Below are 17,202 nucleotides of genomic sequence, written 5' to 3'. Positions count from 1 at the left end.
CTGTGGAGCCTGTTTTCCTGATTATCATTCTGCTCACTGTCTGTTTTCCTTTCTAGCATCTTTTTCTCTATCTGATATAAATGTTACTACCCTTCAGAGTTTTAGTTTTGTCTTTGTTCACTTGTCACCAAATCAGAGACTTAATCTGATGCCCTGGTGCTTTTGGAGGTCTGTTAATCTCTCATTGCATGCAGAGATATTAACAGGCTTTTTGTCATAATCTTGGGAGGAGTTCATAATTCACAAAAGTTGCGAAGGACAGCTCTCTGTATGTTCCTGTAGTTTTATCTGCTTTAGGGTGACTTCCAAATCATGTCCCCAGCTTCCCACCTTTGCCCTTGTCTGACTCCTCCTGCCTTTTATGCTCAGCGTTGTTAGTATAGCTCCTCAGGAGTGCTGCAGTAGTACGGTAATTTCCTTATTGCCAGCCCCCTACCTATCCTCCCTACCCATTCCATCCTATCGTAAGGTTAGATTTCTTTTTTGTCTTTTAAACAAAAATGTGATCATATCCCTAGCATGCAAGTAATGTGGAGTTTTAAGTAGGGAAAAGTACATGTTTCTTAACATACTAAAAAGTTCCTTTATAGTCTGAACCCCGTCTAGCTTTTTAACTTCATCTCTCATTACCATTCCTTCCCAACTATTCTTTTACTCATTCCCAGTGTAGCTTACAGCCCTGCTGTTTGTAACTCTGATATCCATCTTAGTACTGTCCTGTCTTGTATGTGCCATTCTCTCTGCCTAGAATGCCTTTCCCCTCCCACCCTGCACAGGTTGACTCCTATTCATCCTTCAAAACCCAGTCAAATGTCACCTTTGTTATGAAATCTTCCCTAACTTATTCTGAGTTAGCGACTTTTTCATGCCGCCATCTTTTCTTAGCACCTCATCCTTCCAATTATATTATAATGAGTTGTTTACATGTCTGCTCTCCGCCACTAGACTGTGAGTCCCTTAAGGGCAGGGATCCTGTTTTATTCATCATTGGATGCTCACTGGCTAGCACATTATCTGACTCGTAGAAAGGTGGTTAATAAGCCTTTTTTTGAATGGATAAACAGACTTTTGGGCTACCAGTCTTGCACGTGGATTATATTTTCTTTATATGAATCAGAAAACCTTAAAAATGTTCAAACATTTTAAAAATCATGCTTCAGCTGTTAACTGTTGGATAAAATGATACATGAGTTGTTGACTGCTACTTCAGGCAATATTTTACTAAGCATTAGGTGGCAGTAGTGTGTTGTACTTGACTTTACCTTTGTAATTTTTTCAGCTTTCATAACCTCAATGTAGTGTCAAAGTGTAAAGGACACAATTGTAGTGCTTTCATACCTAACTTTTTGTAACATGATCTTGTTCTAAGCTAGTAGGTGTCTTACAGAAAATGAAACAAAACAACAAAACCTAGCAATGTCAGTCAGTGTGTTTCTCTCTCTTGCCTACCTAAACTGTGCTCATATTCATTAGAGAATTAACTACTGCACCATCTTGACAGTACTTCCTCACCAACTGTTTAATGGCTGCTTCATAATAACAGTGATTTGCAATAAGGAAACCAAAAATTATCTCAGAGGATATGTGTTTTCTCAGCATCCTAAGAAGCTTCCTTAGGCCTTTATCTCAAAAACAGTATACTAAGTTCATTGATTTTAGCTAGTTATTAAATGCCTTCTTTTTCTTTTTTTTTTACTCAGTTTTCAATACTAAGGTCGCATCTCTTATTGCGTTTCATTTTAGGTGACTTTCCCTTTTCACTAGGTGGTTAGAATTAAGAATAATTGCCACCACCTCTTCAGCCTTATGCATTTAATTACTCCATTCATTTTTGAACTCTTATACATGAAAATGCCAATACTTTTAGTATACATTTTATCCCCATTGTACTTTACTATAGCTTATAAAGTTAATTCAATAGAACTTACATTTTATTTAAGGAAAATGTGTACATTTTAGGTCCACAGAGGCACTTCTGCAAATAAAATAGATAATTTTTAGAGGAAACAGTATTAGTGTTGATTCAAATACGAGCTAGGGAAAGTGAATCTGTGGCATTCTCTTTCTCATATCTTCTTTCTTTCTATCTCAGGGATGAAGCACTTGCGGGAATTCAAAGCCAATGTACTAGTGTCATTAATGTGGCAGAATGATCATGTAATAAAGAAGAGCATGAAAGCGTTGACAGAACACACTGCCTAATTAGTACCTGATGGCCTTGATGGCCACAGAGCAAAGCTCCGAGTTCCTGCAGGACAGCAGCCCTATAGGATCTGTAGACGTACGTCACCACCCTCGTTTAGCAGGGATAACTAGTTCGGCATCAATTTCTTAAGTCTTTAATTATACAAAACCATGACTTCCCTGAATGCAGAGGGTAGGAGAAGTTAGCAAATGCACCACTAAGAATTCTCACAGGGATCTCGGAGGAAGAGTGTTCATCGTGGAATTCTCTGTGTAGCTCATGGCGAGTATGTCATCCAAGACTTGTAATTTGAGGGGAGGGGAGTCTAGCTTTGCACTTACGGTGGATAGACGGTAACTCATTGCTTTAGGTTTAGCTTCTTTTCATATTTTAGGCACAAAGAAGCAGAGGTTGTGTTATACTTGCACATACTCAACAACAAAGAAAAGACATGTGAGTAGCAAAAGGAACTGGTGCGCGATTATATTTTAGAGTTAGTACACCTCCCAGTCCAAAGTACATTACAGAGGTAGGTCTTGCTTTTGAAGAGATTTTGCCGCAGATTGGATTACTCAGCCACACAGAATTCTTATCTCCTACATTTCTTCATTTCCGGGAATCCAGTTCCTACCATCTTCCTCGCAATTCTTTATTTGAAAAGTCAGTATCTACCATAAATATTGCATGGCGTTGTCCTCAGTGTGTTTCAGGCTCTTCCTTCACTTTTCCCCTTCCCCTTCTCTGTTCCTCTCATTCCTCCCACTCTGCTTCTCTTCTCTCTCCCCCTTCTCCTTTCTCCACCACCCTCTCCTCCCCTTTCTCTGTCTCCTCCCAACCTCCTACTTCCCTCTTCCTCGTCCCCTTCTTCCCTTTTGTCCTCCTCTTTTACCCCTTTTTCTTGGAATATGACTATTAATTATTATGCAATACGTTCCCAATTACAAATTTTGAGCTGGAGAATGATATGGTCAGGGTTGTAAGTTAAAGCAAGTGTATTTGGAAGCAGGTGGATGGACTAGAGAGCTGTTAGAAGATGAATGCTGGAGACTAGGGTCAGAGCTATGAGCTGCTGTTGGTTTGAACTAGTTTCGGCATTGGGAATAGGAAGGATATTATGTAGGCAGCTACAGAATTTGGTGGTTAATGGAATGACGGAAAGGGATGCTGTAGCCTCAGTTGTTAGGAAATGTATTTATTATTCTCTCATTCATTTATTCAGCATTTATTGAGCATGGTTGGGATTTTAACAGATCAAGGAATTTATCAGGAGGAGGAACTAGTAATTTTAGAGTCTGGATGATAAATTGGATTTTGGATATGTTGAAGTTCTAGTGATCATAAGAGCTTTTAGAAGATATTTTGAAATTTGGATCTAGAATTCAAGAAAGATTGAAGCTAGAGATAAAGAGCTATTAAGGTACTAAACTCTTCTATTAATACATAGAAAAAAACCAAAGTGCTATATCCTCAGGGGCCACATTGATAGATCAAATAATATCAGCAGGATGATTTGGGAATTTCTGTTTAATCAGATTTGCATAGAATCCTTTTCATAGTTATTGTCACTTCCTATTTGCAGTCAACATTTTATAAATCAAAACAGCATAATCACAGATGTGTAGTAAAGGATTAATGTATGACCCTCCTAACTGTTATTCAATTTAAGATTTAAGTAACAAACTACTAGTAAATAAAGCAATGTTTCCCTTTTAAAAGGAATGTAACAAAGGTATTAAAGCAGACAAACCTCTATTTAGGTGACCTGAAATATTACCGTATTGTATAATGGGCAATTTACCATAAAACTATTATATGCATTTTACTTTAAAGAAACACCATTTCATTTCAACTTTATGTGTTGTTTAGCCAATAGAAAGGATCATTTAGAACTAATAAATATATAAAGTCTCACTAAAAACTTTTAGAAATTGCTAGACTTTTACAGTGTATTATATTATGCTCTTTTCACAACTTACACATATTCATTTTTTTCCCCTTTAGTAGAATAACACTTGTCTCTTTGTTAAATGTACTGGTGGAAACCATTGTAGTGCTCAGTGGCTGAAGCCTGATACAAATTATATGTACTCCGTCTTTAAAAAAAAAAAAATCAAACAGGTTAAAATACCACTGGGACATTGTACCAATTTCATTAGCTTCTTCATTACTGAATTAAGTTGGCATTTGTGCAAACAATGAAATAAAGAGGTTGGCATTTATGATTAGTGAACAAAAGGTATTAAATATCAAAAAATTTCTGAGTTGGAACACTTTAAATGTGTAACACTTTAATGTGTTACACATTAAAAATTGAGGAGTGTCGGCATTTTTTAATTTTTTTTTTTGGATACATCGAGGAATGCATCTGTCAAAGGGAAATTTTTATGAAGCGTTAATTTTCTGATTTGCAACTAATTTCAATATTTTAAGCAGTAGGGGCTAACAAGTGTGTTTCTCAAATTTTAGCATGCATAATAATTGCCTGGAGAGTTTGGTGTAACCCAGATTCTGGGTCCCCATCTCTGTAGGTTTGGGATAGGGCCATCTTCTAATGAGCTCTCAGATAATGCTGATGCTACAGGTCAGAGGACCACATTTTGAGTGGCACCAGACTGACATACTGTAACAGTCACTCCAGAATTAGTAATTTAGAAAGCACTAGGATTTATTATGGAAAAAACCTAAAATCAAAATAAAATACAAAATATCGGACATCTGATTGCCGTAAAATCTCAGCTAGTCAGAATTAAGAGTCCATAATGAAAGCATTAGTTATCAATTACATAATTAGTTAGTTAGGAAATAGGTAACACATAGCAATCTTGATAAAATATTACATCATTTTCTATATATTTTTTGTAGTATCATGAGTGATCCTATATTTGTATCAAGACAGTTTCTTTATCTTTTGTGTTCATTTTTCTTCTCAATAAATGGCATGGGGATTTAAAGAACGTAAGTCTGTATAATTGAAAAATTTCTTCCAAATATGAGGAAGTTACCATGAAGACCATGAAATTGTGAGTGCCAAATTATTTGAGAGTAATAAAATAGCAGTTTGCTAAAACTTTGGGGATAGACACTTTTGTACTGTTATAGTAAAGAATCATAGAGAAATACTTATTCTTTCGGTATTTTCAGTATTGTGCCATATTTATGACATTTTAATTTTGAATGTAATTTAGTCCTCTACTCAGTACTTAACTTTTTTAAATTTTTTAAAGTTTTTGGAGGTTGGCATATGCACTTGAAAGTAATAAAACTGTATCTCCGTAAATTAGTTTATAATTCAGACTTTTTACTAATTCATTAGTCTTTTCATTAGCAATCTGTGTTTTTATTGTTCCTTTCTCTGTATTAATATGGGAACAAATTTCTAGACATAAGTCCTTTGTTAGATATGTATTTGGCCAGTATTTTTTCCCGTCTGTAGCTTATTGATTTTCTTAATGGCGTCTTTGATGAGCATAAAGTTTTAAACTTTGATGAAGTTCAGTTTATCAGTTTTATGTCATTATAGTTTGTGCTTTTTGTTTTCTGTCAGAGCAACCTATGCCTACCCCAAGGGGCAAAGATATTCTCTGTGTTTCTTCGAGAAGTTTTATGGTTCTGTATTGTACATTTATACCTGTGATTCATCTTGAATTAATTTTTGTACAGTCATGCGCCACTTAACTACAAGGATACATTTTGAGAAATGCATTGTAAAAGGATTTCATTGTTGTGTGAACATGACAGAGTGTGCTAACAGACACCTAGATGGTATAGCCTACTACACACCTAGGCTATATGGCATACCACCATTGTATATGCAGTCCATTGTTGACCAAAACCTTGTTATGCAGCACATGACTGTATATGGAATATGAGAGATTGAGGTTAATTTTTTTTTTCCACATGGACAAGTCGTTGTTTTTCTTCTAGTTGTGGAGGGCGCAGCTCCCTGGCCCATGTGGGAATTGAACCAGCAACCTTGGTGTTATGAGCACTGCGCTCTAACCATTGAGCCAACCAGCCACCCCCTCTCGTAATTTTTTATACTTTCATTTTCCAATTGTTTGTTGCAAGATTTGCTAATTTCTTCATTTTGAGTTCTTTGCTTCCAGGTGACTAAGTTCTTTCAATTCCAGCAAAATGCATTTCAATTTCGTACTGAAAGCAAAAGAAGTTAAAATAAATGAGCTTCGTAACACTGATTTTAGTACATACCTATTCTGTTAATTAAAAGTATCAGTATTTTCTCTATTTGATTGGTGAGTATTTTTCTCAGAACTTTCTGTTGTTTGTATGATTTTGCCAGCGTTTTCCTATGTAAGAAGGTCCATGCTGTCTTTTTGTAGCTGTTTCTGGAACACAGGTGCTTCAGATTTTATATCTTTTATCTGATCAGTGAATAAATGAAGTAGGACTAGCTTTGAGCTCTCAATGATGGGAAGATTTGGCTAGTGGGGATCAAATAAAGGGAAATGAATAAAGTGAGCCTTGACAACAAGAGGAAAATGACTTTGGTCTCAGAGTAATAGTGAATGCTTGAGCCTGCCTCCCATGGGAGGGCTCAGATACAGAAATGGTAGGAAAGAAATTAACATTCACTTTGGGATCGGAAAAATCTTGAAAGCTGGTATTAGGAACTTGGTTTCTCCTGGGCACTAAAGAATCTTTGCCGACTTTAAAGTTAAGAATGTGAGTAATAATGACACCATTTTATGAATGGACCTTGTAATTAAAACATCATAACAAGTTGTAGTGTCTGTTGTATTCCAGTTTTAAACCATAACACATCTTTAGATTGTGTAAAATTTCTTGTGGCTGCCAAAATAAATTACCAAAAAATGGGTGACTTAAAACAACAGAAATTTTTTCTTTCACCATTCTGGAGGCCAGAAGTCCAGTATCAGTGTGACTGGGCCGAAGTCAAGTTGTCGGCTGGGCCACAATTCTTCTAGAAGCTCTAGTGGGAGAGTCCATTCCTTGTCTCTTCCAGCTTTTGGTGGGTGCCAGCATTTCTTGGCTTGTGGCCTGATCAGTCCAATCTTTAAGGCTAGTATTTCAAATCATATTCTCTCTCTCTCTCTCTCTCTCTCTCTCTCTCCCTCCCTCCCTCCCTCCCTCCCTCCCTCTTTTCCTCCCTCCCTCCCTCCATGGTCACCTTCTCCTCTGTATGCTAAATCTCCCTCTGCCTCTTTCTTTTAAGAACACTGATGGTATTTATCCCACCTGGATAATTCAGGATAGTTTTTCTATTTCAAGATCTTTAACTTAATCACATCTGTAAGACTTTTTTTTCCAAATAAGGTAACATTTACAGGTACCAGGAAGTAGGACCTGATATTTTTGGAGGCCATTATCAGCCTACTACAGAATGTTGGGTTTTTTTGGTTTTTTTTAGACCTTCATTTTCTTCTGGAAGTTGCTGTCAAAACAGATTGGACTAAGGCATTTAGCACCCCAAAGACATACTTATTTTCTTGCTATAACTACCATTTTTAAATTGAACCCTGTATCACAGAATAAAACGTATTGCATTCTAGCAGCACAACAGAGTAGACCTAACAGCCTCAGATGGTGAGTTGCTTATTAAAACAGTAGTCAAGAAAATACCAAATTAGCGAACGAGATTGAATTGTGCTTTGACTCTCAAATAGAACTGATATATGACTCATAAAATTTTATGGTAGCTTTTAGTTTGGGGCAGCCAGGAACTACTTTTTGGTTTTGTAGGGCTTTCTTGGTCAGGTTGGTACATGATCAGGCCCAATTTGTTCTATTTATTGTTCTAAGTAGACCTTCTTTAGTGGCCTGTTAAAAATTACTGTTTCGTCAGGACGCCTACTACTCGGTAGCTATTATACTAGTTTAGAATGATTTCTCTAGGGCCCTACTCAGTGCTTTTGACATACTGAAATTGAGTTTTCACATGCAAGTGTATCTGAAAGGTATACTGGTGGCATATTTGAGCATGCTGCACATAACACTGAATCATACCAAGCTTGTTACACAGATCTTCACATAGTGTTAGAAGAATGGCTCAGCTAGAGAATGTCAGTGTAGCCAACTCTAGTTTGGCTTTGGGGTGTTGCTTTAACATCCCAGCTTCAGGGATTGCCTGAACCTCAGTATATGAATAACTTTTATGAGCATCATTTGATAAATCATGGCCAAAAAAAAAATAATAAAGTCTTAGTTTCCTTTTTTCCCCCCAGTCATGTGAATTAGCTTAAATATTTAAAGGTTAATAACTGACTGATTTGGCATAGGTAGAGAGCTAATTTGCCAAAAGGAAAGTGGAAACCTAATTCTCTGTTTGCCCTCTCATCTTTCTCCCAGCATGCATGATGTCCATTAGTTCTTCTGTGTGACCAAATATCACAGTTGCTTTTGCTCTGCTAGTGAGGATCGTCGGCATTGTGAAGTTCAGCGTGAGAACAAATTCACTATCAAAGCCAGTATTTGACATGATTAAAAATTACATACTTTCTGAATTCTAGATTGAGTAATTGAAGTCCTTTCACTTCGTATTACTTGCCGTAACTTACTGAGTGACTTTGGCCTTAGCAACTTGAATGATACTAGGTTGGTACAAAAGTAATTGCGGTTTAAAAGGTTAAAAATAATTGCAACAACCACAATTACTTTTGCACCAACCTAATAAATGACAATATACTTACACATTTTTTGTTCTCCTTCCAAATTTGTAAAGCAGTCTGAAAAAACTGAAAGACTTTAATATCTGAAAGAATTTAAGTGATTATACCATTCAATTGATGAGTATGTGAATTAACCACATCAGTGTCATGAAATGTGAACATATCCATTTGCCTGTTTTATTATAAAAACTTAAAAAAAAATGTAAGAACTAAATGGAAACAACTGTTCTACCAGTTCAAAGGAAATTCCAAAGATAACTTTTAAAATTAAAATTTGTTCTGAATATATTGGATAAAACATTGAGAATAATTGATGGTTGAAAATTTTGGATGAATGCTATCAACTGGTTCCTTATTTACTTGAGAGTAAAAAATTACCTATCTGAATATTTACTACTGTTGCCCCAGATTATTTAAGTGAAATGTCTCTAAATTTAGGTAATCTTCCTTTACTTGTTTTTTGAAAGACTGTGGAAAAAAACTAATGACATATTCTTTCAAAAGAACTCATAGTTAAAAGAGAAGGGAGAACCACAGAAAACAGGAAAAAAGGAAGAAGCAAGCGATATAAGTGAGGTAACCAGTAAGCCACATTTACATTATCATTTGAGAACTGATGAACTGGCATAAAACTTTGTTTTTGACGAAGTAGTATAAAGAAATTACTGCATATTGAAAACATTCTTAACAGTTTCTTAGAAAACATGTAGGAAAGATTTACAAGTAAATTAACCCATATTCAAATGTTCCATTGAGTTCTTTAAAGTTGTTTCTTACAGATCTGCCCTAGAATAGCCATTTTTCAATGAAAATGTATGTTTGGGGATTTATAACTTAATCTTGAGGGCTCAGCCGGAAGGTGAAAGATGTTTTAAAGTATGATTACATAATCTAATTTCATAAGAAAAAGCTAGTCGTCCATTTGTGATGATATCTACAACCAAGCACAAAGCTTCCTTCTGTGCATAGTGTGTGTTCTTCCTTCGTCATGTCCTGCTCGTCTGCATGTACCTATTTCTGTTTGAGTTAGTCATCCTCTCTAGGTAAATCATCCATGAGACCAGTGGTTCCATCAGCAAATTATCCAGAAAAGGCTGCCTTTGCACGTTTTGACAGAGTATGTCACTGATGGGTTTACAGCTACTCCCATGGTCTAATTACCCTGGCAGTGTCCCCGGTGCCCAACACTCTTGTCTCGTTGCCTTGGCATCTTAGCTTCATCTTCTCATTACCTTCTCTCCTAACGAAAGCACAGATTTACACTTTTTTTTTTTACCTCCCCCCACTTAACCCTTTCTACTCACCATCCCCCTATTTTTGATTGGCAGTATCATCCAGATAAACAAAGTGCAGATGTGCCAGCAGGAACAGTGGAGGAATGTATACAGAAGTTCATGGAAATTGATCAGGCATGGAAAATTCTAGGGAATGAAGAGACAAAAAAAGAGTATGACCTGCAGCAACGTGGTAGGTACTTGGGGCGAGGAACCACAGCACATTGGCAACGCTTTGAAGCACAGTCTGAGCCATTATTGGGGAGCATTTTCCAGCATTTGCACCACATTATTGCCTTTTTTACCACCCACCTCGGATCATGGTTTTTAATTATGCCCTATTCTTAGTACTGATTATTGTGTATCCATTGTGAAGTTAACAAGACTACTAGAATATGGCATCTTGTGAAGCTGTGAAAGCTACTTTTTATAACTAATGAAAAATGTTTAATTACACATTCCTAATGTTTAAAAACGTTTTTATTAATTTAATTATATACTCATTAAAATTTTAATTGTAGTACTTTTAAGACTGTTTACTGTATAAACGACAGTCTGAAGGAAGGTACAATATATAGGATAGCATCATAAAGCACTCTGCTGTCTCTGAGCTTATTTTAGGCTGGGTTTCATGATTACCTCTTCGATAAACTACTCCTTATAAGATTGCTATAAATGACATTTTAGGAATTCCCAAGTAGTATTGAAAGCCGTTTCTTTTATGTATTTTAGAAAATAGCTTCTTAAAACAGTGACAAGCTCTTGTGAGAAAGAAAGGGAGAAATGTAGGTCAGGTTTGTCACACATGGACTGTGATTACACAAAGTGATAGGCTGCCTTTCAGCACCGGCCTTGGGATAGGAGTCAGCCCTCTGTCTGAACCTTCAATATGCTAATGGGGGGAGTCAATAATCAGTTACAGCCTGTGGGGAAAACACTCAGTTGCACTCTGTGTAGCACAACAGGCTCAGCATTGACTTGCGTGTGTTGATAAGAGCTCACTGTCTCTGTAGTTGATTATTGAGTCCCCTCCCATGCCTTACACTGGCACACCATCAAACCCAACAAAATGATCTGAAGAACCCTACTAATCAAGTTACGAAAATTTCAATTGAGAATCAAGGCTTTATTTCTAAAACACAGCATTATAAGATAAAGCCAGTGATATATACAGAATATCCATATTTATTTTCAGAGGGAGTTGTATTGATAAAATTAAGTATTTCTTAAGGGTAGTGTGTGTGTGATATCTTTGTGTGTAAAGACTTCAAGTGCTATTAGTTTATGTACTGGCGGATTTGTTTTTAATAGTGACTTTCATAATACTAATCAGCTCTAAGGCCCTTCTACTGATTTAAGACAGATTTTTTTTTTTAATGTTAAGAAATTGAGTAGATCTGCAATGAATTTGGATTAATTTGCAAATATGGCTTGAATATTTTGTCCTGCTTGTATTGGTGATATGAGCATCCTTTCCCGTGTTGTAGTTCTTTTGTAAATGTTCGTACTTCTGGCAAAAGAATGTAGAGGTGGTTCCATTTGAGGATGAATTGTATCCATAAAATCATCTTTTTAATCCTGGTTCACGTGATATAATTTCTGGGAAAGTACTGAAACTAATACACATGAGAGTGTGGTTTGTGAGAAGTTACTATATTCCTAAAGTGACCAAGCTGTACTGGAAATGATTATTTTCTGATGGTGTTTTTGCACGTTTTTACCAGTCTTTACTCTGTAGGGTGCTGACTTGCTTAAGACAAAGATAATCTACAGAACTGGACCTCAAGGAATATAGAGTATGTACTTGTACTGACTGTCGCTCTGCATTTCTGCCTTTGTCCTATTAGGAAACAATCTGTGAAGTCTGCTGTCTAATGAGAAAAGAGGTAGGACGAGATCAGGAATCAAAAAAAACATTCTCTCTTGCTATGGTATAGCGTGGGGTGGACCAGAAGTGGAGAGAAATGAGAAACAGGGTTTAAAGTGAGCAATAGAATTGCATGAAGGAAGGTTTAAAGACATGTTGGAAGAACAAATAATCAACATCTTCAAGCCTTTCTCATTACCTTTGAGAAGTCCTTGGAAATGTGCATTTCTTTTTTAAGTTTTGAGTCCCTGATTTTAAGGTTTAAATGGAAGCAATTGTGGCCTGTTGTATTGCTGGGGACTCTTGTAGGTCATTGATGAGGTCACAGTGAAGTTTAAACAAACCAAATACAGTGAGAGTTGGGCCTGATCAATGATTCAGATAAATCGGCCTATCTTTTGCTTGGAATTTATATGTCAGTTTACAAGTTTTTCAGGTGCGTAATTGCTGAATGGAGCTATTCTAAAACAGGAGAAATATAATTGTTCCTTAGATATTAGTACCTCAGATCTAAGTACTAAGTATTGTCTTCACCAGAGGCTCCAAATAGTGAGAACACTTTCAGTTTTAAATTGAGATTGCCTTGCTGTTTAGATTAAGAAATAGAGGTCTCTTATCCAAATATAACTTGCTGTTTTTAAGTTTCACACTACAGCTATTTAAAAAATCTAATAATAAACCTTGTTTCATATTGTCATTTCTTTTGAATACTGACATTAATTTTTCCTTGTCGACCCATCCTCAATAAATGGTTCCCCAAAACAAAGAAATGAACTTGAACTTCCAACAGTGAGGATTTAGATTTGATAGAAGGGAAACCTTTGAGAGTGATAATTTGTTAAAGACCAGGATAGGTTATGAAGAGAGAGAGAGAATTTGTTATAATCAGGTCAAAGCACTCTGTTTTTCTGGGTCAAAACCGCCCCCCTCCCCCCCAGGGACACAGAAATAGCTTTGTTATACAAAACTCTTTTTGCATGTGGTGATAGTTCATTGTAGAACTTTCTTTTCATAGCATATGCTTTAAGTGTATGAAATGTTCTTTTCATAGCGTATGCTTTAAATGTTTGTTTCCTGCCCTCCATTAACTTGGAGTATAAAATAAATTTGCGCTCAGTAATACTTGGGAAGGAGGCAGGAGATGTTTTATTGGCTGATGTTGGATGCTTTCTTTTACTTCACAGCTCAAAGTTGGTGCCCTGTTGTAAGGACAGCCTCATCAGTATCACCTACAATCATTTACTTCTTTAAAAGATCACTTGAAGGAGCCCTTGACATCCATATTTATTTTCTTCACAAAAGAAATTATCAAATGAGTTCTAGTAGAGAAGAAGTCCAGGCAAGATAACCTAAAGTAAAGTACATATATTTTTTCTCCCTCATTTCCACTTCTATATTCTCAATTCACATTTTAGGGCAATGTTGGCCAGGCTGAAGAAACGCAAATCTAAAAAAAGGATGAATAATATTCAGTTCTCAGACATCATACATTTTGAAATCAATGTTAACAAGTGAATTTAATCAATTAGTTCCAGTTGGCATATTTACCTTATTGTTTCTAAGGATGCTTCCAAAGGCTGCTTACCATGTTCCCTTGAAAGGCATGGGCTTATTTAAGATTAGGCTTTGCATTTTAGACAACCAGATGAACACTTGGAAAATCTTTTCAGGATTTATAAAATGTCCACATGAAAAATAACTGTTGAATAGATATGGTGCCTTTATAAATCTTATGTAGTTTTCTCATATAAAGCACATTAAAAAACATCAGAAGTATATTATGGGAAAATAATAGGGATCATGACTCAATAGCTTTGTAATGTGACAGTCATAGAGATCTGCTGATGTCTCGGGGGCTCTATAGAGTGATACAACTTATGGGTTAGGTTACTTCTCAGTGACCTCAAGAGGAACAAATTGTTCAAATGAAGTCAGAAAATTAAGTAATGTACTTAAAAAAAGTAAGTGGAGTGTGTTTGGAATCCTTGATGGTGTATTATTTTACGTTAAGATGTATCTTGCTTCTCTGTTAGTGAATTATTTTGGTAATGTGGAGCCTACACTCTACATAATTGGTTAAGAACCTGGAAACCACAAACATCATGGTTTAGAAGGAGATGGGGCCAGACATTGTAAAGTTAGTGTCTTTACTTAGAGCTAATCAGTTACTCCTCCTTAACTAAATACAAAAGGTCATTTCTTGTGTTGTATTATATAATTCACTTCATCCCTTAATTAGAATTTTTGTAAATGCAAATAAATCTTGGACCCAATGAGAAACATATCTTAAAATCCCACCAAAATTTATGTGAGATAACTAAATCAACATATAATTCCTGAAGCTCAAAGTAAGAATTCTTCCTGAAAAGAAAGTTAATGCTAGGAACTGATTAACTCCATAAGAAGGGAAATAATACTTTTAAATGCAGATAATATGAGTTTGGGTTAACTATTAGAAATAATGACTTAAGGCCAGTTGATATTTGTGTAAATTATGTACTAAAACTGACTTCTACAAAATACTTACAGTAGTCAGATTAGGGTTTCCATTTATGATCTTATCAGTGTTTGATTTTAGGAATTTGAAAATTGACTATAAAAATGTGCTTCAGGTAAAACTTGAAGATAAGCATCAGGGGCATTTTTTTTTTGGTGACTGTTTCTGAGAAAAGTATGTGAAATGATGCAGAAAATCCATCTAGACAGTTAGGGATTGGCGTTTTCAGAGGGAGAGTATAGATAAAACTTTCTATAAGGGTCATCCTGCTCCCTTTTATTTGTAACAAGAAGGTGACTACTCAAATTATGTTACTTTTACTTAAAGGCAAATAACTATTTTTGCAATGAAAATGTATTTTAAGATCAATTTCTCAATGATTTTGAATAAAAATTTGGCTGATTGCAAATAATGCTGTAGAAACCTGTAGCAAGAATATAGTTACAATTCTGGTATACTTGGACATAATTAGGTGTTCTGATTTAATCATAAAGAAAATGCAGGATTTTAGGAAGTTTCTACTCCAGCTTTAACCTCTCTCCCAATTTCTACTTGGGTACTTGATCCATCTGAAATCTGTGGGTCCAAAATCAGGACTAGGTCAACTTTCTCATTGCTTGTTTTTTCCCAGACTTGAACCAGTTCATATTACACTCTGATTACTTCTACTTTGCTCAACATACAACAAATTAATTAAAAATGAGTGTTGACATTTCTTTTTGTTTTTCCATGTGATCTTCTCACAGCTACCATAGTAGTTCATACCCAGATTATTTCCATAGCTGCTAATTGGCCTCCTCCCACAGGCTTTTATATTTTGATTGGTCTAGGTTTCTTTATTCTTACTCCTCTTAAGAACTTTTATAACCACCCCCTCCCCAACACTACATTTACCCATTCACCTGGAATTTAAATGGGACAGAAGATTTTAAGTTTGTTCCTAACTACTTTTCCTAACCTTATCACCAATTACAAACCTAATATGAATCTTCTCCCCAGCCCACTTAGGAACTCCCAGACACATCTGTTTATGCTGTTTGCCATTACTCAGAAGACCCTCCCATTCTGATTCTTCACAGCTTATTCTTGATTCAAATTCCAGCGAGTCCTCACATCTCCCTCCCTACTCTGCCAAAAAAAGCTTCCCTGACATTCTAATCCACCATCATTTCTAACCTCTGAATTTAATCTGCAAATTAATTATTTTGATTTTCTTTCCGTAGTTGCCATATTTCAGTTTTGTTTGATACTTCAGAAGGACTAAAAAATTATTAATATATGGATATGATTTTGATAATAATGGGTCAAATTTAGTAGGACTGACAATAGCCAAGTCTATCAAATTTCTTAACTACTGTTATAAATCCAATATCAGGCGTTGCTGCCTTCCTACACCATAGTACTTGGGGCTTCCCCAGTCAACTTCTCCCCCACCCCCCCAATAATGACTGGGTTTTAGTCAATTTCCTATGATCTATAAACAAGTTAACAGAAACATTATAAAATAACTGTTAAAATAGCCGCCATTTAGTGAACACTAAAACTATGGTAATCGCCTTTTAATCATTGTTTAACCACCATATAAGGAAGAAATTAATATCTATTTTCCAGAGAAACAGTCTGAGGCTCAGAGGGGTTAATCATGCTGGGCTGCCAAGTTTTGAATAGGTGTGTACAACCTACTATATTTTGTTCCAAATAGTCAAGAATGAGGCATATTTGAGGGTCAGAACGAGAGGTCAAGCTTACATCTGCTGCTGTTCTACCTGTTCTGTACAGAAACGTGAAATTCAACTTCCAGGTTTCATTTGGTACCTTTCATGAGCACTGGCTTTATGCTCAGTTTATGAAAGCTCTGTTGTTCAAATCCATAATTAAACTCCAAAAACGTAACTTTTCTTCAATATGGAAACTCTTGCAATTAAAACTCTTTAATTTTATCTGGGAAAAGATTACAGTGCTTTATGATTTAATTAGCAGGTTTCAAATTAAATGTTAGCTGGTTCTGAATGTCTTATCAAGATAGAGACTCTTCCAAGAACAGAGACTGTTAAAGATAAAAAAACCGATTTCCTTCAAGTTATTTCTATAGGAAAAATTTTAATTATGTATAGTGAAATGATTTTTAAGAATGAGATGATTGTTTAGAATTAAATGACTTGGTTTTAACACAGCAAGATACTACCACCTAAAGGAAAACACTGCTGTTTGCTTTTCACACACATAGATGACTTCTTTAAATTGGAAATAAACTTTAAATAGTTTAAATGGTATAAAGACAGTGGACTAATTGCTGAACAAGAGCATGCTGGAGACTTGATCACTCAAGTAACACTGCTACACAGTAACAATAGTGACCAAGCTGCAGATGGACTCAAGCTTTGGGCCAACATCGGGTTGGCTGAGACATTGAGATAGTACAGCAGTCATAATGAATAAAGTTAAATTCCTCTCCTCTGTAGCTTTTTGTTGCTGTTATTTTTACTTATTTATTTGAATTGTAGCTACAATTAGAAAAACTTTCCTGGGGTTAGGAAGCATAATTATTTAGGAAGCAAACAGAGTTGTTCTAGAAATTTTAGTATCATTAGGAGGAAGTTTTAAAAGACTGGAATTCCATTCTCTTGTAAGAAGTAAGAAATATTTATTGATTCCCAAATGGACCTGAAAAAAACCTTTCCTCTTTTAGAAAGTTGTGAATGACCCAGCGAGAGTTCTAGTAAGCTTTACTG

At 35.7% G+C, this 17,202-nt stretch overlaps 1 protein-coding gene across 1 annotated transcript in view; it reads left to right on the top strand.

Moving 5' to 3' along the window:
- Positions 1–17,202, top strand: part of DNAJC24 (DnaJ heat shock protein family (Hsp40) member C24) — a 42,180-nt gene that overhangs the window by 14,939 nt on the left and 10,039 nt on the right. The window contains exon 3 of the mRNA XM_081062444.1: positions 10,161–10,299. Within this exon, the coding sequence (XP_080918570.1) occupies positions 10,161–10,299 (139 nt within the window). The remainder of the gene's footprint in view (positions 1–10,160; positions 10,300–17,202) is intronic.

The sequence above is a fragment of the Rhinolophus hipposideros genome (assembly GCF_964194185.1).
Source record: "Rhinolophus hipposideros genome assembly, chromosome: 10".
NCBI lineage: Eukaryota > Metazoa > Chordata > Mammalia > Chiroptera > Rhinolophidae > Rhinolophus > Rhinolophus hipposideros.
Note: the sequence above shows the minus strand (reverse complement) of the source record. Positions and strands in the feature narration are given on the sequence as shown.